General features: G+C 40.3%; 1 protein-coding gene across 4 annotated transcripts in view; it reads right to left on the reverse strand.

Moving 5' to 3' along the window:
- cntnap2a (contactin associated protein 2a) overlaps positions 1–24,147 on the reverse strand; it is a 393,831-nt gene that overhangs the window by 220,069 nt on the left and 149,615 nt on the right. For all 4 annotated transcript variants that reach the window (XM_074622116.1, XM_074622115.1, XM_074622117.1 and 1 more), the window contains one exon: positions 7,682–7,792. In XM_074622116.1, coding sequence (XP_074478217.1) covers positions 7,682–7,792 — 111 coding nt within the window. The remainder of the gene's footprint in view (positions 1–7,681; positions 7,793–24,147) is intronic.

Raw genomic sequence — 24,147 nt, forward strand, 5'->3', positions numbered from 1 at the left:
GCACTGTGCAGCGACGTGTGCATGCATGGCATACTGTATGCATGCTCACATGCATGCACGTCAGCAGGGATATTCACACACACACACACATACTCCGTCCACCCATTTCTCTCTGACTTTCTTCACACACAAAAGGTATTCATTAGTTTTGCTATGTGCTTGGCTCCAAAGCCCAAATCAATTTATGACAAGTTTTCTATGAATGAAGGCTATGTCAAAATAACCCATTATCAGGTGCGGTTTCCATGGTGGCAGATAATAAAATGCACCCACATGAAAATTTGATTTATACTTTTTTGTGATTAGACGAGACTTCAAATTGGAGTTCGCTCTGTCAAATTTGAAGCCGAATTTCAGTATTTACACGATTCTGGCTCAAATTGTGAACCATTGTTCCTTTTGTCCATTTCAGTCTGTTTCCGAGAACCCTTCTTTAACCCACTCTGTGTCGTCCCTTCCTCCCTCGCCTCCTCTCTCCACATCTTCACATCCCCTCCTCTCTCTTTTTGCCTTCGCCCTCTCCATGCCTCATCTATTTTCACCTGCATCCACAGGGCAGCAGTCTTCAGCTGGCAGGGCTGACTGCAGCCTTGAGTGGGGTGCGGATCACAGCTCATGCGGTTGCTATGTCACTATTGAAAAGCTATAAGGAGCTCATGTTAAAAAGTTAAAGCAGAGTTTCTCAAAGCTTTTCTGGCACATGACTCTGTTTTTAGGTAAAACAAAAATTTAAAAGATGCTATTGGGTTGCATCATGGGAAGTGTAGGATCCAGGGTTTTTTGGAGTTTGATGCAGATTAGGTTTTAAAAGTAGCAGGCTGTTCTCATACACCGTTTGTAGCTATACCTACGAAAAGTAATGCACTGTAATTCGTATACATCCCATTACATCAATTCAATGTAATCCACGTAATTATGAAGCAGATATATAATTTAAAGAGTGGCAAACGCCACATAGGGAGAAGGTCTAGGTGGATGGGTGGGTCAAAAAACATCAGACTTTCACCCAGGAGTCCGGTGTTCGTACCCCGTGTGAAACCAGAAGTCAACGATTTATTTATAATGTAACTTCCGTACTTAAGTTACGCTTCTTCTGGGTTATTTTAACCCAAACCATGATCTTTTCCTAAACCTAACTAAGTAGTTTTGTCACATAACTTCTGTACTTAAGTTACACTTCTTCCGGGGTTACTTTAACCCAAACCACAATCTTTTCTAAAACTAAGTCGTTTTGTTGCCTAAAGACAATTTTTACGAGAGCGGAAATTGACACGTGCGTTACATGTTGCTGGACATTTGGGAAAACGCACGAAAAATGTGGAATAACTTTTTGTAAGATATCATGCAAACTGTTGTACGAGGATACGTTGAAGTAAGATAGCCTGGCCTCTGTAGCACACATTTTGGCCACTCTTGTGTTAAGCTGTTTTCTTAAATCCCTCAGCTTCATTCAGGTCTGTACTAAATTGCCAGAGTACCCTTTTAGAACATTACTGAGCTCAGAATTAATCACAATATATACAAATGATATTTAAAAATTGTTTAACATATCAAAAAAATGCTAATATCAATGTTAAACATGTTCTGTGACCCATTTTCAAACCTAGTGATTCTATGTTGGTGAGAAACGTTGAAGAGATATGAGGAAAAGATCCATCTCTACATTTCATTAGATGCAATCCACGGATGTATAAAGAGAACTGGCTGCAGCGTTGGAGGCAGGCTCCCGTTCATTCCTATAAGAGTTGCTCAGTAGCACATGAAGCTTGACTGCCGAATGATAAAGTACCCAGATCTTCCACGATCTTCAGCATTCATTGGGCCCATGGAGCAGGCGCAGTAGCGTTTCCTTTAACCCCGCTTCCCTGCCCTCGTTCTGGGTATCATTCACATGAACGGAAGGGAAATAACTCTGGATTCGGCTGTTAGAGCATTTTACAACATTTAGGACCTAATGATTTAAATAAGAGGTAAACAAGTGTTCGTACTGGGAAGTTGATGTATCTAAAAAAAAAAAAAAAAAGATCCTCTGAGTTAAAGACGTCTCTTTCCCAATTTAAGTCTATGGGAAAAAAGTATTTTTGGGCCCAATGGCATCACGTGAGAGACAACGAAAATTTGCGTCAAAGCCAAGCGCTCTTCCTGTGGGCTTGGTGCCATCTCATTTCTCTCTGTCTCCCTCGTTGTGTCTCTGTCTCTCACTCTTCCTCCCTCTATCTCTGTGCAAATACACCAAAGGGATTTGGCTGCGAGGGAGTGCGCCCACCTTTCCCTCTGTCTGACACCCTCGAGATGTGAAAGGTCTCATACATGAACCAGCACTAAGGGGAGACAGTGAGGGGGTGGGACAATCTACATTTGAGGAAGAGCAGAGGAAGAAGGGTGATAGACAGGGAAGAGTCACCACCGTGAGAGAGAGAAAGGGATTAGCAGGGGTCATGGTTGCAGAGAGGATTGATTGAAAGGAAGTGGAGAGAAGAAGAAAGGTGGATGGAGGGAGGCGATGTGGAAAAAAGATGAAATGGAGGGAAAAAGGGGAAACCGAGAAGGATGGCGAGAATCAGATCTTAACAGATGGAGAGAGGGAGGATAAAATGAATGAGTGGAAAGGAGCACAGAGACAAATAAAGTGTCGGTCTTTATCAATCTATTCTGTCTTCAAAACCCAGAGGCAGAAACTGTCCCAGTTTGATTTATTCTACTACAATAATAACAATATAGCTAATGTAATAATGGACAATCAAACTGATCTGGTCTTAAATAAGATGCCAAGATGTAAGCTTACAAACAACATCGAGTAACAGCTTGTGAGTGATTGTGTTTTCCAAACAAAGACAAAAGGCATTTAGCACCATGATGATGAGTCTGTTAGTAAAGAATGTGTTTCAGGAGCCAGACACGGAGCATTTAGCGAGCTCTCTCCTCCAAATAAACCCATGAATAAAGCATTGTGCACACGCTTATTCCTGTTTAAGTATTCATACACACATGCACACACATATACTCTCTTAAAAAACATACAGTTTCTCATATCACACACACATTTGCACATGGATGGAGAGCATGTGACAGCAGTCTCATGAACAAGTAGAGTATAGTGACTGGCTGGCACACACCAGACAGCTAACTGCCGGAAAATCGTTATGGCGTCATTTTACCTCTTTTTCTTTTTCTTTCACGCACTCACACATAGACAGAATGAACATACATTACAGATGCACACACCCGGACACACACGCGCTTATAGCCTAAAACTCTAATAGCTGTCAGCATTCACAACACAAGCTTAATATTGGTGGTGTGTCCCATTGATTTTGTGCCTCCCCTGTTCCATAGCATTGGGAGATTGGAGTAGATTGGCTTATCAGCACATGCTCACGCCACTGATGGCACATTTGGCTGCCAAATGTAGCTGCTTGGGGGGACAAATCCTTATAGTAGGACTATGTGGGCATGCATATGTGATCCTGTGTATATATGTGAATGTATATGTGGGTGTGTTGAGCGTGAGCAGTTTCCATGCTGCAGTAGTTGTTTTTGTTTTCATTAATACATGTGCAAGTGCGGGGTATACAATCCTGTTTTTGTCAAAGTGTCTTGAGACGCTTGTGTTCCTGTGAAAGTATGGGCGTTTCGTGTGGATTTAAACCGGCAGTAGGCAGAATGTTTTTGGCATCATTGGGCAAAAATTCCATAATAATCTTTCAGCATTTTGTAATTCAAGTGCTCTGAGAGATAACTAGACTTCTGCATCTCCTCATGGCTTTGTTTTCAGGCTTTAAAAAATTTACTTTGGCCAATCACAGGTCATTTCAGAGAGGGAGCGTTCCGATTGGCTGGTCATTCAACGTAGGCAGCTGTCAATCACTTGTAAACTCCGATCAAACGGTCAAACTAGGCAGCACTGATCAAATAGGAGTCAATATTCTGTTACTGTAATGCCTATTTCTCACATAAAATATTTTCATAAACATCTTGTAGTGTACTGTTTAGCTGTAAAATGAGAAAGTTTGGTCCAGCTGGTGGGCGGTGCTTGGTATTTCCTCAACTGATCTCAACATGGCAGCCGGGTCACAAACTTTCTCACTTTACAGCTAAACAGTAGCCTACAAGATGTTTCTGAAAACATTTGAGGAGAGAAATAGGCATTACAGTAACAGAATATTGATTCATATTTGATCAGCGCTGCCTAGTTTGACCGTTTGATCAGAGTTCACGAGTGATTGACAGCTGCTCATAGATGGCTCTGATTGGTTGTTTTCCTCCGGTCTGGGAAATCTTGCAGATGCCATTAGGAGCACCGGAGGACACAGAGGCACATGATTGTTTTCAGATTACCTGTCTAATACTGTCAGGATATAGTGACCGTTTTATAAAAATAACTTTTTTTTAATCAGATTTGCTCCAATTTCATTCCACTGCAGCTTTAAGGCCTTTGCACACCAAGTCCGTATTTTTCGTCCGAAATTGTGACATTTAAAAACGTAAATACAACATCACGTTGTGTCAATCACGTTGACACGCCAACTCCGAAACTTTCGTCCGTTGTTAAGTTTTTTGGAACAAGTTTGATTTTCAAAATGCAAAAGAGGGTTGTTTGACCACTCAGAGCCACAGTCCGTGCAAATGTCATCATCCTAAATGGCATGATAAACAGCCACTTCATCTCCCAGGATAAAGCACAATACGAAGAAAATAAAAGAATACGGAAAAGCTGAATTTAAAGATCGATCGTGGCAGGTAATTACAGAACAGCTTGGATTCTGGGATATTTGCAAAACAAAGGATGTAGGAAAGATTAGACAGTTGTTGTGATCTAGGCAGCCCAATGATAGCTTCTTGCTAATGTCATTCATTCATTAGCCCCATCTGGGACTAGCACTATCCATTGCACCCATAATGTAATTAATTCAGTTTTCATAGCACTGGGAGACCGGAGTAGATTGGCTTATCAGCACACACTCACGCCACTGATGGCACATTTGGATGCCAAATGTAGCTTCTCGGCGGGATCGATCCTTTTAGTATGATTGTGTGGGCATGTGTTTATGATCCTGTGTATTTGTGAATGTATATGTGTGTGCTGCAAGTGTCTTGAGATGCTTGTGTTCCTGTGAAAGTATGGGCGCTTTATGTGTGGACTTTCTCATGTTTCTGTTAAGTGTGTACACATGTCATCTGCTATAGCTTATTCTTACATTCAGTGTGTGTCTGCAAATGTTTCACTGATATGTTTGTTTGATTGAGATGTCTGTGCATCTGTTTTCTATTGATGTGTTTTGTATTCTGTGTTAGAAACTGACAAGAAATAACAATGCTGATTTCAACTTTTGAGCAGCCTCTTCATTCACAGCATACAAAAATTAGATTTGGTTTTTAAGAAAAGATAAATTGATTTTATGACACATTTCTAATCCTCGCGGAGAACTTTTTCCGCAGGACGTAACCTCGTCGTCCCTTCCTGCACAACTTCTCTAATTTTATATTCCCCCCCTGTCACATGCTGTATGCTAACGAGGTGATGACCTCATCATAAAAACACAGTGTCATTCTCTAGAGGACACCGAGACATAGAGGATGAGATGAAACTTTACACTTTTCCCTCATTCCCCCTGCTACTTTGACACTTTGTCTCAGTACAGCGTGCATCTCGTGGCACTCGTGTCGACATCTGACGGAGTTTTTCACAATGGTGGTCATCTAATCTCCTTTGGATCGCTGAAATTTGGAGATGTGTTAGAACAAAGTCTCGCTAGAACACATTGGGCTGCTAATTACAAGACAAAATTGACAGGTAGTGGAGGAGGGAGAGAGCTGCACGCTTCTTTTTTTGGCAGTAAGATTATTCACTGCTTAACAGCACAGAAGCAGTACAAAGTCTGTGGATATAACCATTGTAGAGCTGCAACGATTAGTCTACTAATTGATAAGTTGATCGACAGAAAAATAATTGCCAACTATTTCGATAAAAGAAAAGTAATTTTTCATGCAAAAATGTAAAAAAAAATTGTGTTTTCAGCCACTCAAATATGGAGATTTTATATAGTATTAAACTGAATATCTTTGGGTTTTGGACGGACAAAACAAGACTTTAAAGACATCACGTTGGACTTTGACAAATGGACATTTTTCACTATTTTCTGACATTTTATATGCCAAATGATTAATCGATTAATCTAGAAAATATTCAGCAGATTAATTTGTTAATGAAAATAATCGTTAGTTGCATCCCTAAACCCTTGTACAACTAAACAAGTCATTAAGCCTGGGTAATGAATCATGTAATTCGTTCTGTGAAGCGAGCAAATTTGCCTTGGGGTCAGAAAATTTCACTTCATCTCATCTAAAACATTTTCTTGAATAAGAAGAGTCCATATGAACGCCCCCGTCTTCTGGTATTCACAACCTGGTAAATCGAAAGTTTCTGAAAGCTCTGAGTTCACGAGTTGTGACGTGTTAACCTTTAGCATATCGTGTACGAGACTTCCCAGATGAAACAGATGAAGCTATTTTAGGAATAAGTAACTTTAGTGACAGCTTTATTCTTTTCAGGAAAATTAGGGCTGCAACTAAAGCTTATTTTCATTGCTGATTAATCTGTTGATTATTTCAGGATTAATCAATTAGTTGGTGAATATAAAATGTCAGAAAATGGTGAAAATATGTCGATCACTGTTCCCCAAAGCCCAAATGGACGTCCTCAAATGTCTTGTTTTGTCCTCAACTCAAAGATATTCAGTTTACTTTCATAGAGAAGGAAAGAAAACTTAAAAAATGACTCAAAGCGATGAATCGATTATCAAAATGGTTGGCAATTAATTTAATAGTTCAACTAATTGATTAAGCGTTGCAGCTCTAATGAAAATAAGATGCTACTCTAGAGTAAGAGAGCTATTAAGACCTTGTGTAAGTGCATTTAACACTGTATCTACAACAACACTCCCTAAGGAACTGGATTTCCATGCTTTATCCATTACATGTTCCCCAAGGGACCTCCATCCTCGAGGAGATTGAATAAGTGAAAGCATGCGTGGAGAGAAAGCACAAGCTTTACACTCATCTGTTATTTGCTGTCATTGACATGTTGGTCTTTATTTCTCTCCCTCTTCTCTTTCTTATTTCCCTCTTGTTGGTGGGTGTCATTGTTAAAGGAGAAGCTCTCAGCAATAATTCCATTGGTATGATTAAACACACCAGATTACCTTGTGTTTATTTGCCGGCTCTGAGCTCTGTCGCCTCAGCTGTGGTGTGACTATATTAGATGGAAAAGTATGAATTATTAATTGTATAAACATAGAGGGGTGTAATTGTCGGCTCCTATCTCTGTCTGCTGCTGTGGACTGATGTGGAAATGAGCTCCGGTCTGAGTCTCTGAGATAATGACTGGAGCTGAGAGAGGGAAGGGAGGAGAAGTAAAAGGAAATAGAGAGCGTGAAGAAAGAGAGGAGGAGGAGGAGGAGGAGGAGGAGAGCAGCTGTGCAGCACTATGAAGCGTGTCACTCTATGAGGGCTTGGACATTTACCTTCTCAGTGTGTCATCTGTAAAATCATTCATAAGGATGTACGTACATGTACCTGAATTAGAGATGTACTCTTTCCTCTGTCTACAGCATCAGTCATGAGTGTGTGGGTGCATGCACGTCGGCAGCTTCTTCTGTGTGTGTGTAGTGCATGTGTCTACCTCCTCTCCTGTTGAGCTTGGCGTATCCGGGTGCATATCCGTTAGAGAAGACAGACGAGCTGGTGAAGGCTGTGTGAGGCAGAGGAGAGGCTAGAGCCTCATCACACTTCTCTGTGGAGAGAGAAAGAATAAGAAAAAGAGAAAACGGTGAACATTAGGAAATGTGACATCAATTAGAGAATATACATCAATGCAATGCAAGTCCGTGGAGTGGTTGAAGTAGTTCTAACTCACGACATTGGTAATTAAATGTTAAATAAATGATTTCTCCGATAAGAGCTCCCCGATTCGAGTACTCTCAGCTGAAAACTCTGAAGTCTTGTATTTTCCGCATGGTTTCACTCAGTGCACTGTCAAAAACAGACTTGCTCAAAAGGGCAGAAACACGGGGCATAGCTGGAGGTTGAGGGAAGCTGGAAAGTCATGTCAGTCTGACCTGAACCGCAGGGCCGTTCCAAACATTGTTGACTTCGCTGGCAATCTCAAGAGTGCACTGCGAAATATCCACTATAACAAGCAATCCGGCCTTGTAGCCAGATAAGGATGCATAATTGATTCAGAAAAGAGGGGAAAAAAAAGAAGAAACTGATATGTTAAATAAGTTAAATTCTGGATTGCTCCAGTCTCAGTGCATCAGGCTCTGCACAATCAGATTTTACAATCACGGCTCTGATCTGTCTTATTATGCTGTAATTATGCTGCCATCATTTTGCAGACGTCGCAGATCTATACAACGATTTCATCAGGTGACTGTGGTCCCGTATAAGCAAGGAGTAAATGCATCAAACGAATCAATGATTGGATGTGGCAACATTTTCTTCAGTGCAACAAAGATAAAAACTGAAATCATTGTATTTGGACACAAAGAAAAACTATTAAAAGTCAGTGCTCAGCATTTAGTCGCTTATACCACGAACAAAGCCAGAAATCTTGGTTTAACATCAATCAACAATTTTAACATCCAAATTAAGACAATTACAAAATCATCCTACTATCAGCATACAGTAAGAATATATCTAGAATTAAAAGGATATTAATTCTAGATATATTCTTAGTTGAATTAAAGGACTTTTCTCTGGTTTCTCTAAAAGTCCTAGAGTCCTCACTAAGACTAGGAGAGTGGATCCCATCACTCTAGTTCGCAGATATTTACTGGCCTCCTGTGTGTCCTAAGAATTGACTTTAAAATTCAACTGTTGGTTTATAAAGCACTGAATGGTTTAGGGCCAAAATGCAATTCTGATCTGCTTCTCCGTTATGAGTCTGGGACAGGTCAGCTGACTGACTGCCCCCAGAGTCAAAACTAACCATAGAGAAGCAGCGTTCAGTCTGCTCCAACTCTCAGGGCTTAAAATTTTTCTGTTTGCCACTATATTTTATTTAGTGAAATTTGAGACTATTGATTCATATTTTATCTTGCACTGCAGCTTTTTAATTTTTATTCTATTATTTTGTCTTATATTATTTTATTTTAAATATTCAAACTGACTTTGTTTTATTCTGTTTTTAATTTGAAATTATATTTATGTGTGTCTTTTTACATTGCCTTGTGTTTCTATTATGTGTGGTCTATTTTCCCATGTTTTTTGTGTCTAATGCAGACAACAATTTTTTTAAAGTGGTCCAATATTGAGCGAGAAAGTGCAGAAAGCAGCCGATGCAATGTAGTCGCTTGGGGCAATTCCGCAATGTCAATGTCAATCAATTAAAAGTGCTTGTTTTTGCCACTGACAGGGACAACATTATGGAAAGAACCCTACAGAGAAATGAAAAGTTGTTTTTTTTAACCTCTTGCTTGATCCGGTCTGTTTGTATCTGACCACGTCTCGCTCGGAGAAGTCTCATTATGAAATCTTGTCACATCCACAGTGTCGAAATCAGCTAAATATTCAGCCATGACATTAAAATTATTTTAAATGACACTAAGCTACACTTTCTGTACTCCAACACAACAAACTCTGACAACACCGGCACTCCGCTCTCCGACTTTCACTCACGTTTCCACCGTTTTCTTCCGGCGACAAGTCACATGGCAGAATGACAAATGAAAAGTGAAAGGTAAAGAAAACTGTTTCATTCCTCTGTAGGGTCCTTTCCATAATGCTGTCATGCACTTAAAATAACAATCTGAGCCTGTCAGGGGCAAAAACAAGGACTTTTACTGGCGGTGCATTATTGACGGTGCAGTATTGCCCGGAGCGATTACATTGCAGCTTGTTTAGCGGCTGCCGCCTACATCATTCTTACTCAATACTGGACCAGTTTTTAAAAATGTCGTCCCCATTAGTAAGTTAGACACAAAAACAAGTTCAAACATACCAAAGTTACACTTTAATGCCTTTATGTATTATGTAAAGCACTTTGGATTGCCTTGCTGCCACATATTCACATAGTTTCATTGCTTGAACTCAATTCCTGCACAAGGGAACTTCCATTTGAAACATGGATCTATCTCAGGAATTAATATGAAGAATTTAAGAAAGGCTTTTGAGCAGACAGATTGTATAAAAGATGTAGTATTGTAGTATAGTATAATAGCAGCAGGTACACTAAAGCCCTAAATTGTCTTTGATTTCTGGGATAGTTTGGGGCATATACAATTTATTGTGGCTATATGTGATACGAGCACAACTGTGATACATGGTTTTGTCGTCAAGGGGAGGATAGTTGTATTGCACAGCATAGCACTGATTCTTTCTGTGTAAGACTGACTGTACTGTCCTGTTTTCTTCTTGTAGAACGTTAGATATTGGTTGCATAACGTAGGTTTAAGATGCTCATTTGTGCAAATCATTCATTACTTCAATGACATAGTGAGCAAAAAAAGTAAATACAGCAGCTTTACGATATAGCCTGCAGCACATTACGTTGAATATAATGTAATCATGTAGACGTTGAGTCCAGATACACATTTCCACCTGACTAGCAGAATGAACTGTGGATCAAATGACCTGGAGCAGCGGCAGCCATGAGGAAAATAGTCAGAAAGGCCAGCGCTGTAGTGCTGCTCAGTCCAAGCCGACCTCAATGTCAACTCGCAACTCCTGACGCACTCACAAGAAAACCCGAGAGAAAGCGACTACAGCGGTGTATGCATGAGACACACACAAAAGGCAGCAAAAATCATATTGGAACAAATACTTAAATATATATTCCTGACATACACACAGAGTCATGAAGTCATTTTCCTTCACCCCCCCTCTCAATTTGGCCCTTTCACTCACTCACGCACAAACACACTCACCTCTTCCAGTACATGAGGTTTCACACAGAGAGAAATTGTGAATGGTCTGTCAAGCCAGGTAGGCAGTCAATAGCTCTCTGTCATGCCCCACAGTGTAAGTATGTGTGTGTGTGTGTGTGTGTGTGTGTGTGTGGAGTCAGATCTAGAAGAAAAAGACTCGTTTGTGCTTCTGTGCATGTACAACACACTGCATCTGTGTGTGTACAGTACATTGTGGGTGAAAGTCAAAGCCATGTCACCTTCTTGGGCTTGTTAGAGCTATTACTTTGTGTCACAGGTGGGCTCACAGAGAAAAAAAATAACATCATCAGAGCCTGATAATGTATGAGAGTGTGTGTGTGTTTCTGTGCGGAAGGGGAAATGGTCTGCAGCCTCCCTCCTGGCGCGTAAGCCAGGTCCATATTTTACATCCTTGCCTGTTTTGACAGCGCGTACACACTCTTGACACTCAGGTTCTCCTTTATAAACACACACAATAAGTAATGAGCTCTCTGGCACATTGACCTTGCACTGGCAAAGTAGTAACATCCACTAGCAAGCAAAGGGTGATTGGCTCGCCAACACAGAAATGCGCAGTGCTGTGCACTAGGGGATTGTCAACAGAAATGGGATTGGGCAATGTAATTTATAAAAAAATAAATAAATAGTTGCATCCGTTTGGACTGCGTCATAGATCATGTGTGCATATCTTGGCATATGAGGGTTTTTATTAACACCTCGTTTACACATAGCTCTGTGTACGAATGCAAGTCAACCGGAAGTTCTTTCATTCCTATGGGAACCTCCGTGATATCCGATGTGTTTGCGAAACTCCCCTTTCCATTTTCTTTTGGTCCATAATGCCTCGAGTACGTTGACATTTTTTTTTAATTTTGTGGCAGACTATGGACATATCCTATGCACTTTCTTCACTTATACATTATAAATGTGACGGCCAAAACCAGACAGTAACTCATAGATATAAAACTACTGTTTTATATGCATGTGTAACTTCTCTCCCATGTCTGCGGTGGTGTTTCTATCCATACGTAAATAGATGTATTTCTTCGCATTGAACACTATAGGGGCGCAATCCTTGTACTATACAGATTTACAGACACAAAACAAAACCCCGTGGAAACGAGGTGTAACACCTTTTCAAGGTCTCCTTGCAAGGAGGGACATCTGCTTCTTATGGGAGCTCTGTTCTCTATTATACAACTGTTTGTATCCCATGCAAGGGAGTGCAGTGCTTTTAAATTAAAAGGGGATCTTAGCTGAGCTGATGTCATTGGTTTTGACTCATGCCAGCAAACCTAGTGATGTGTTCCTGCTTATCTCCTATTGAAACTGTGCCATGGGTGCACCTCTCACGCAGCAGCATCTGGTCGGAAGAAACCTTTAGGTCACGCTCAAGTGTCTCAGAAATTGATCTCGTACACCTTCGTTTATGAAAACAAAACCGCATAATTTCACACACATGTGCTTACATACATTAACCCTCCTCCTGCACTAATCCACACAGACACACACGCATATACATGCTGCCTCTTATTCATTCAAACGCATGTGCCCACACAATTACTTTCCTGCAGCTTGGGTCTCTATAGAGTATCTCTATAGGTTTCTCAGCAATGACTTCTTCCAGCTGCGCATGAACATGCTTTGTGGATCACACACACACACACACGCACGCACGCGCGTGAATACATACTGTATAATTGCATAGAATAACTGCTCGGAGGGAAGGAATGAATGGAATTGGAGAGCAGAGTTAATGGAGAGCAAGTGGATTTTAAAGGAAAGGAGGTGTGGAAGTGTGGAGAAAAAATATAGTACATCATTCAGTGCCTCGAGTTATTTCCTCGGAGCCCTCTTAACTCTCCGGTGGGGGAGAATCACTAGGATTTTAGTGAGTGGATGATAAAAAATGATACCTAATCAACCGGCTAATGCTGGCGTACAAGACACAAATGATATTGGAAAAAAATATATATATATAGCACATCACTGGCTGGATCATGTGTGAATCCAGCCTGTGGTTGATTAGGTATAATTTTCACCCAACATGCTTGAGTGAAAATGTGTTTAGCCTGTGAAATCAGAAATCTAAATATAAAACTGTAAATTGTAAAACTCTTAAATGTGATAATGGCGACCCCTCCTGAGGCAGCGTTAACATATTAAAGGCTTTGTTTACAGAGTGACTGATTAGATTTAAATATATTTCGCCCGCATGCAGCTCGCATTCATTTTTACCACCATAGTACATGTGCATTAAGTAGTCTTTGTTCAGCTGATCTAAAAAAAAATCCGCAGACATGTTTAACAGTTTAATGAGGGGGTCAGTTTAGCTGCCAACACCTCATCCTTCTTGCACCTGTCTGTGCAGCTACATGCTGTTGTTACTGGTTGTACTGATTCTCCTCCTGTTCTAATTTGTTAATAATCACACACATGATGGCATCCCTTGCCTTGTGCATTGTATAATATATATTCAATACTTCAATGATATGTCTGCTTCTGTTCTGCACATTATACCCCAAAGGCAATCAATTCGGCTCCCGGTTCAATATTTAGCATGCCGCTTGGATTCATGGTTTTGGCTACATTTAACTGCAATGTTCATAAAAATGTTCATTATCATATCGAAACCTTCAGAGCTAAGTATGTAGTTAGAATATAGACAGTTATACAAAAGCTGGAATGTAGCTTTGGTCTTTGGTGTACAATAGCCCATTATAATTCAACATTTCACTTACTCAAAGACAAGGTCAAGATCTCAGCAATTTTGTTCCCACAATGAAAGTGATTTGCATCAAAACCTCAGCAATTTACAGCTTAAGTGCTGAGCTGTAGTGACAATGCAACAATGTACAGATAGAGAAGTGCATACAGAGTCAATTGAACCTGGTTATTTCACTTTGTTTGGAAGCCTTGAGTCTTTAAAAAGATGGATCTAGCAAGCAAAAGTGGCGATAACTTCACAACCAAAAGGAAGAAGGCTGTTGAAATCTCATTAATACACTTCATCAAGACACTTCTTCTTACAAACTAAACCAGCAGTGTCACCAGTATTTTAGGTCTAAGCTTAGAGTGTAGATTAAGTATATAATACACTGTAGTTGCAGTGCTCAAGTTTCTTTGTCAAACCTAAAGCACTTCAATGATGAATGACAACAGTAGACTTTCTGCAGTGTACAGTCTTCTGTACAGTGTGTGCTACAGTGATACACACACACACACACACACACACGCACACACACATACACAAGCAAACATGACTGTAGTCATGTTATTCTGTTATGAATGGGATTAGCAGAATTCTCTGTGAAGTTATCATGGGATTTATTTACTTCCTTTATGTGTATAGTTGTCAGCAAAGGGCGCTTTCACAAGCCATAGTCTGTTTGGCTAGTTCGAATCAGAGTGAAATGGATACTTTTGGTTAATTTTTCTATTTAGTTTGGTTCGGTTTTACAGTGCACAAATTAAAGCGGACCAAACAAAAAAAATTATTTGTGATTAGCGTGTACGAAGGAGAACTGTCTTGAGAACTGCCCCTTCTCACTTTGATATATCGCTGTCGAAGTGTTTTCACTTTGACTCGGCACTGATCTATTGTGCAGACTAATCCCTTCTCCAGTTTATCTCGAATGAGTTTATAAATGTCACTATTTTTTGTCGACTTTACTTAGCATATTCTGTGTGTTCACTTCGGCCCAGATGTCAAGCAAAAATCTAACTTCTGCAGAAGTCCAGGTCAGTCCTCTCCCACTCATGTTAACCTGTCGTTTACCTGTGTCCATCTCAACAAATGCCCACACAGGCTGCCTGCGTTTCGCTTTGCTTTGAAACGGTCCGACATCACCTCTCTCACAAGCGATCTCGCACCAGTTGTTTTGGTCCGCACCAGAGTACGATTACTGCGTTCACAACTTCCCAAACGACCAGAGGTTGATTAAAACAGACTAAATGTTTGCTTGTGAAAGCGCCCAAAGATTACATTATAAGATAATGAATATGTTTCTATTGTTGTGTGAAGTACTACAAGTTACACACGATATCTAATGAATTTTAACACACCATTTTCTGAACACTTTCCATTTTCAATCTTTACTAATAGGAATGTTGGTTGGTCTGGTTAAGATGATGAGAGGACAACATATAATCAAGGACAGAGCAGTGAAAAGGAAAGTTGCTGTTGTAGTGAAGCCGACATAGTGTGTCCGGGAAGAACAATGCAGTCTTTTTGGTGGCTTTGGTACTCTACTATATAGGCTCTATTTCATCAATATGAGGCCAGTGTCTGAATAAAATGACAATCTGTACCAGGACACCTTGGTACCTTACAAAATGTCTGGACTTTTTAGAGCTGAGTAGGGAATTCGGGTAAGGCTACGACCTTGAAATTACTGGCAGTAAATCTGTCACTGTCTGTTTTCCCATTTTTAAGCATCTTAAAGGAATGCACCTTTACCAGCAATAGTAATACACCTAAGTGATTTATTGCCTTAGGGTGATTAAATAGCAACACGGAGAGCTGGGATCATAACCATCAATAATTCACTGATGTATCACAATGCCACCTGCTGCAGCACACATACTGTACTTTAGTCGTGTAATATAAAGGACAATAGATCATGAAAGTAGATCAATTAAGTAATGAAATGAAAGACCCACCCTACACAAAACACTTAAAATAGTGCACAGTGTCACCTGTGACCAGCAACTGGCTTGTTACAATGCGGTATAACACATTCATGAATGCAGGTAATATGCTCAGGACTCAAGTTTGAGATCGTGGCTGATATTTGCTCGTGTCTGAAGTGCAAAGTAGGGTTCTGTGTGTTCATGTACTTTAGGGCAAGCAAATGACTACAATATCCAAGTGCAAATGTCAGCCTATTCCCCGGAGGGCAAAAGACAGATAGTTATACGCATGATGGTATGATAAGAGAGGAGAAACAGGTAGGTGCAGTGAGGGAGAGAGAGACAGATAAGATGAGGGGGGAAAAAAGAAGACAGGAGGTGAGAGCAAAGGGAAATGGCTGCCAACCAAAACCTTCTTAGTGACATTTCCAGCTAGGTAAATGACTAGGATGTGGAAAAATAGCAACCAGGAGATGTGTCAGCCGGCTGCCATCATCTGGGACCAGAGCCATGGATAGACAGGGTTTGGCCAGCTTGTTCAAAGGGCTTTACATCGCTGCCACATCTCTGGAGCTAAAGGGAGTTGGATACAAATAGAGCATAATACATCCAGGGTGAAGTCCATGACATCCTAAAGATCAGTTGGCATAAAATCACTGATTGAAGCCACAAAGCTACATTTTTGGCATCCAGAATGTGGCATAATAACACGGAAAACTGGTGGGCAAAAAACTCCTTTAATGAATTGCTGTACCTGCCACATTGGCCATGCAGGGAAGCAGCCCTGACAGAAAGTTTACAAGTACTTAGCACAAAGGCCGAACTCGATGCATGTTTTGAAAATCACTTTGGAGGCTAAATAACGCTCCGAACTAACGCTAAATTTCGGCGAGGAAAAACTGGCATGGCCATTTTCGAAGGGGTCCCTTGACCTCTGACCTCAAGATATGTGAATGAAAATGGGTTCTATGGGTACCCACGAGTCTCCCCTTTACAGACATGCCCACTTTATGATAATCACATGCTGTTTGGGGCAAGTCATAGTCAAGTCAGCACACTGACACACTGACAGCTGTTGTTGCCTGTTGGGCTGCAGTTTGCCATGTTATGATTTGAGCATATTTTGTTATGCTAAATGCAGTACCTGTGAGGGTTTCTAGACAATATTTGTCATTGTTTTATTTTGTTAATTGATTTCCAATAATAAATATTTACACATATGTGTATAAAGGAAGAATATTTACCCACTCCCATGCTTATAAGAGTATTAAATACTTGGCAAATCTCTCTTTAAGGTACATTTTGAGCAGATACAAAATGTTAGATTCATTTGCGATTAATCACGATGAATAACGGACATTCATGCGATTATTCACAATTAACTATATTAATCGATTGACAGCTCTAAAATAATGAATTTGAATGGACAAGTCTGCTAAAATCTCATCTTTTGCATGCATGTTTTAACAAAGGTGAAGAACATTGACGGGTGAATTCACAAAGAATGTATTGCGGCTGCTGATAGCACTATGAATACTAATATAATATGAACACTTGCAACCGCTATCTGCCCAGCCTCAAGGTCCGATTCACAAAAGATATTGCTCTCATACAGTTTTGCAGCTGATTGCAATTATCCAGGTGGCAAAGTATACATTTTACCTTTGTGTCACACAACAGAAGTAATGGTATTGTTTTACGTATATTTAGATTTTTTGTTTGTGGTGTATATACTGGGTTTTTAAATGGACAGACATTGCTCAGAAACAAGGATGTAGCCACTGGAAACAACTGTGTGCCAAACATGGAAATAAAGACAGAAGCAAGGAGCTCACAAGCAGCATAGCACAAAGAGAAAAGAGGGAAGAGGGCAGCGGCAGCGTGTGACCGAGGAGGGGGACAATTGCTGCGCCTGTCTGCGGATGAAGATGAGGACCAGATGTGCATGTGGTCATCGATGACGTACGTATCTGCCTCAGCGTACCTATGGGCACACTGTGAAGGAAGGAAGGAAGAGGTAGAGGAAGGATCCAGCAGTGCCACCGCACCATGGCAAAAGGAAATCACTGACTGGGCGGCGTTCCCCAGGCTCCGGTGTCAACATCGTCCCCCCCCACATGCCAGCCAGCCATAAAATGGAAAGACACTGATGAGTGAGCAGCTGCCACGGTGGCCGGAGTACGAGCCAGCCGGTGAGGCCCGGCACATGAGGACAGCGCCATCGAAGAGGGGAATTAAGGACATTTTAATTTATTTCTTATTAAAAACTAAGACTTTTAATCTTGTTTCATTCTAAATATACCTTTTATTTGTTGTTGGTTTATGGCAACATTACCTGGGCTTTAGTTTTTGTAATACATTATTCCTATACGCACACCCTATCCAGTCCGGCTCATTGGTTGCCTCAGCTTCGCTCTCCACCCGATCAAAAGAACGCTTGAAATAAAACCAAACCACCCTTTCCCCTTCTGCCCTTTTTCATTTACGCCAAGAACACAGTAGGCAGAACAATGGCAGGGAGAAAAAGAAACATTTAATTTTCAGACCACAAGCTACAGGTCCTGACCGACAAGGTGCAGAGGCTTTCCTCAAAACTTCAGGCAAGAAATTTAAACGTGGCAGAGAGAAACAGTATTTGGGATTTAATATCCCAGTCTGTCAGTGCTGTTGGTGTTTTCAAACGCACACCTTCAGACTGTAAAAGAAGATGATTTGAAGCGGAGGACAAAATAAATCATTCAATGTTGGCGTGACACCCCTTATAAATACGCTTCAGTTACCGCCAACACTCCGAAGACGCTAGTAATTTCACTGTTGTGTGTGCAGTATTGGTATGGGACTGTCAAGTCTGTCCTCTCAACAACACTGACTGCTGAAGTTTTGGGACTTGGGGGCTTTTTCTGGACTCAAGTCATGAACACAGTATAAGCTGTCAAAAGTGCCAACAGCTGTATGGAGATGCAGTCTGACTCTCCAAACTACCAGTGAGTGTGAGAGTCTCCGTCTGCACATGCCTTTGGTCTCTGGTGTGGCTGGGAGCAGCGCGGGTCGCCTCTTTCTGTTTTCCATTTTTGCCCACATTTATGCTTCAGTTTGACAAAGTCCATCTGCAGCAGATGTGTTTGCTGTCGTAGAAGCCTTCTGCAGTGACCTCATTTATTCTGTAATATTTATAAACTCAAAATAGTCCAAAGACTGTTTTACTTGTCAGCCTTCAAGAAAAATATTCTCAACAAACCACCCGCACAGATTTGCTTTCTGCTGGTGTTATCAGTGTAAACAAAAGCATCAGAAAACTGATACCCTCTGACTATCACACATGAAACGTATGAACTGCCTGAACTAAATGATTCAACTATAAGTATAATTCAACCAGGTCAAATTATATGCAGAGTTGTCAAAGTCTGGCAATTAAAGCGACTCTGATTCCCAATCTGCTTTCAAAAACTGAATGAAGTTAGTCTTCTTTTCCGTGGGGGTCACAGAAAAAGAGTTTCAAAAGCGGTCAAATGGCCATTCGCTAATTAGCAAGCGGTTACATATGCGTGTCGGCATGTACACCTGGAATTGCGCGACAGCAGCTCCCCAGTGGGCTTCACAAAGAGGTATAGTACACAAGTTAACAGATGTTCCGCAGCATAGAAAAGGCCTCAGTAATTGGCATTACAGATGGTTGTTCCTACCATTTGCCAGTGTCCTCACTTCAAAACAAAAAAAAATGTGAAGTAAACACAAGTACGGACACCTCAGCAGGGTGGATGTAGTAAAAAATGCGTGGGTGACACGGTACACAGTCCTGTAAATAGCTTCACACCATTCCCCTAATCTGGAGGTGCCAGTAAGACGCCAAGATATGCTGCAATGCACCAACAAAGCAGGGGTGAAAAAAAAAAATCGATTTGCTTATTTTTTTACGATTTTGAAATTGATTTTTTATGCCAGAATCAATATATTTGCTTCATTTGAGTCCATGCAGAGGTGAAAGAAAGTTACCGCTTTTATTGTTGTAGTCTGAGTAGCGTGACGTCATATCCGTTCCGTATCCGTCACTCAAAACAAACAGTAGCCGACCAGCCGTAGTGAGAAGGAACCGGCAGATGCAACAGAGCAGACAACAGCAGAGGGTCGGCGTGAATACGACGTGCACCCTCACATTTTAAATCCAAAGTGGTAAACACTACACATATGGTAAAGTATGAAAACACATTGTGTTTCACACATTGACAGGAAAAGCACAGCTAGACATCATGGCTAAAGCTGCATGTTAACTCTGTCATGTACAGGAAACGTTATCGTATTGCGGTAACGTTTGGTCAAGCCGGCCGTCACTCGCATCTCTGCGGTCAAATCGGCCGATGCTACAACTGTAGAGCACCCATATACTGACATTTATGGTAAATACAGTGAAACGGAATTGACCATGGATGTATAAAGAGAACGGAGCTAATGGGGAAAGCTAGCGACCGACTTGGATTCTATTCACCAGAAGTATAAAACATTACATGTCCCTTATAAATTAAAAATAAAATACCACTAATTTATGAGGTAAATGTCTTTATTCTTTTATTCAACTGATATCTTTGACTACATACATGCAAAATCAAAACATTTTACTGATTTAATTTAGATATTTTCCAAAGTAAAAGTCCCGAGAAGTGTATGATTCAACTTTTGCCTATGGTCTAGTATTAAACAAGTTAACAAAAATCACAATAAATTGTAATATCGAATCGCAATACTTTTATAATCACAATATCGAATTGGCTCCTAAGTATCGTGATAGTATCGAATCGGGAGATAGGTGTATCGTCCCAGTCCTACAACAAGGGCAGGGAAAAGAAGACTATAAGCTAGTAAACATGAATGTAAACAATACTGGATTTAAAATTGGCTTTGCAAATGTTTTATGAGGAAGAAAATGTACTTTTGTTAGACCTCAAGGATACACATAATGCCCTTTGGAGAGTAACTCTGAATGTAATTCTAACTTTTGTTTGTTTACAAGAAAACTCCACAGGGCACCTTTAGCTTGAATGTCAGCTGCCAAACAGCATTGCTTTAATGAAGTGATTTTGGTCACATCTTGTATTCGAAAAGGCTCTGTTGAGCAGGTGACCTTCAAGTCTTGGAAGCTCCCACAGCCTATGAACACATCACAGTCCAACTGTGTCAGATACACATTCGCGAAGCAGCCTGAAGCTCACTTTTCAAATCAAAGAAAGAATAAAGGACATGACAAACGCACTTTATAAAAGATGCAACAGTGACAGAGTGGAACTTCACTATTCAGTAAAGTGCTTAGCAACACTAAAATAAGTGAAATCACCAACCAGCCAAATAGACAGAAAGGGAAGTTCAATCTATATTAGTGGAAACTGCAATTTGTTTTTTCTGACTATGGATAGAGCATCCATATCTGGTAAAATAACCCAACATAAATTTGTATTGGAAAAACTAATTTTCTGACTACTTGACTCAGATCTCCTGCTGCTCTTAAATATGAATAACAAACAATTTTCCTGACACGGTCCAACGTTTTCGTTCACGATAACCAGATCACACATATCAAAGTTTTGTGAATCCATCCAGCGTGTATCTAGTTACACACTGTAATTTCAAAACCAAGTTAAATTATGTACCTTTCTGCAGAGGGCTCCCACAGCCTTGCGGCATGAAATAGCGGATGGCACTGGAGTGAATAACAATCAGCTAGACCCCAGGGTGAGTGCCCATTCAATTTCAACTCACACAATACCCCAGTGGGAATTAAAATGACCATTTAACAATATGACAAAGTGGTAAATGTGAAATTTGTTATGAGAAAAAAGGAGAGAGGTAAAGAGGGGTTATCATATTTCTGAAGAAATGGCATCCCATCAGGAACAGATATAACAAACAGTCGGTGTTTTTCCATTGCTTAAATATGTTTATTCTAAATAAGATGGTAATGAAGGTTTTCACGGAGGTCTTTTCATGGCCGTTTTCAGCTGAAATCTCGGATCTCAACTCTGTTCTCAAAAATCGGTTGTTTTTAAACTGAGCTCTTGAAGCAAGGTGAGTTGCTTTCCTCAACTCTCTCTGTTTAGAACATATGATATATACATGGAATCTGACTCACTTTGCCTGGGGTGAGTACTTTATTATTAGGGGGTATCTTATTATTTATTAGGGCAGGACGATAAAACGATAAAATCTTCCACGGTAACGATGAGAAATTTATGAGATTTATTTTCAATAGGGCTGTCAGTCCATTAAAATATTAAATCGTGATTAATACCAAATTGATCGCACATATTTATCCGTTCAAAATGTACCTTAAAGGGAGATTTGTCAAGTATTTAATACTCTTATCAACATGGGAGTGGGCAAATATGCTTGCTTTATGCAAATGTATGTATATATTTATTATTGCAAATCAATTAACAATGACAAATATTGTCCAGAAACCCCCACAGGAACTGCATTTCGCATAAACAATACGCTCAAATCATAACATGGCAAATTCAAGCCCAACAGGCAACAACAGCTGTCAGTGTGTCAGTGTGCTGACTTGACTGATTTGCCCTAAACTGCATGTGATTATCATAAAGTGGCATGTCTGTAAAGGGGAGACTCGTGTGTACCCATAGAACAAGTTTTTCCTCGCCAAAATTGTCGCAAGTTTAACCTTCTTCCCGACAAGTATGACTAGTATGGTTGGTACCACTGGATTCTTTATGTATCTTCATATGTTACCAGGATATTCTACCTTTAAAACTGAGCCCGCTACAACCTCTGAAAGATCAATTGCGTTAATGCGTTAAAAGAAATTAGTGGCGTTAAAATGAATTTGCGTTAATGCGTTTTTATCGGGATAACTTTGACAGCCCTAATTTTGAATAAACATTTTTTTAGCACTGGGCTAAACCGGAAGTTAGCCGACTCAGCCGGCGGAAGTCTCTGGTGCACATGCTCAAAAGTATAGTATAGTAGTAGCTAGACAGCCAACAAGTACCGTATATACTGTACATATGTAATCAACCTTTAGAGACCTGACCCGTTCTGATAATACATAATTGAATATTATAAACCATAATTATTAACCTTCTGGTTTCTTTAGGAATCTGTCCTATGAAAATACTTGTAAAACTGTAAATTGAGCATTATTATTATTATTATTATTATTATTAGTGAATGTACTGTATAATGTGATAATTATCAATTTAAAAAAAGAAGAGATTTTTGGCCATAGCGTCCAGCATTTTCTTTTTATTATATTCTCGATCTATTCATCTCCCTCACACTGTTTACACCGTTCTGTATATATTGTTTTTCCTGTTTCCATGTCTGTTCTGTGAGTTTATATGTGAGTGGGAGAATGTTAAATTGTAATTAGTTATTTTTTTCCTCTCTCCTTCTTGGAAGATGTTTCATTAAATAAAAAATGAAATCTCTTCTCATGCTGCTCATTAATTCTTTACACTTTCACTCTGCTTTTTTCTCTCTTTCACCCCTCCTATCCCCTGCCTTTCCAGACCACCCTCCAACTACCCACCACCACCCCCAGGCTTGCCAGCTCTTTGCTTGAGCCGTTAATCTAAATTTTTTGGTCCGGATTCATTTTTCATGTCTTGGAACCCTCACCAAACAATTTTTGTCAACAGATCTGGTGCCCTGTGCCAATGTGTGCACAGACCAAGCGCATAATGAGATGTTTTGGATGAAGAAACCACATATAAAGACAGACATCCAACAACACGCGCACTCGCACACACGCACATACCTTTTCCTTTCCTGCTTCCCCCTACATTTACATCTGTCAAATGAAATTCCAACAAACTTTTGAAATGCTGCAAAAACCCAAATGTCTCCCAACGGTTAGAGTTACAAAATGTAGATTTTTAGCTTCATCAGAACACACAACAAAACCAGAAGAATGGAAACAATGATCAATGCTGGATATGCTGATAGTGTAGCTAATGTTGGCCATATTTCCCGCTGTCTGAGGACAAAAACTAAGAAATGCATTTGGCACTAAAATGCACCAATTACAACCATCAGTGGGTGTTTTAAGAGATGTTGTGTTGGAAGGATTTTTTCCAACCATTTGGTCTCAACAAACATTTCAGAATGTCAAAAGCCACTTTTCACCAGTGTGGCAACTGACAATTTGAAAGATTATAATTTACATAAAAGACTTGAGTGGAAAGAAAGCTCTCAGTCTCTATGTCCCATCAACAAATCCTAAAAAAATCATCTGGCTGCAGTTCTCACTCTCCTAATCAAATCCTTGCAGTCGGTTTGTTGTACGTAAGATTGGCCAACGCTTTTTCAGTTTGTCCAATAATGTAACCATGGACCCTCCTCAGTCTAACATTCAGTTAGCCCGGCCAGCTCAATAAACCCTCCTGGGTCTGCTGTATAAGTTCATCTATTATTTATCCCAGTAATTAAAGGGCTACTCAGGATGACTGATTCTCTGTGTCATTGGTAATCCATGGAGCCTCGGGCAGGTTTATGGGAGGTCTGCGGTGACAGAATGGGCCCCCTGGTTGGACACCTCTGGCGATTTTTGATGCAGTTTTGGAAAGGGATGAATACATGTAATTTT

The sequence above is a fragment of the Sebastes fasciatus genome, chromosome 21, assembly GCF_043250625.1.
Source record: "Sebastes fasciatus isolate fSebFas1 chromosome 21, fSebFas1.pri, whole genome shotgun sequence".
NCBI lineage: Eukaryota > Metazoa > Chordata > Actinopteri > Perciformes > Sebastidae > Sebastes > Sebastes fasciatus.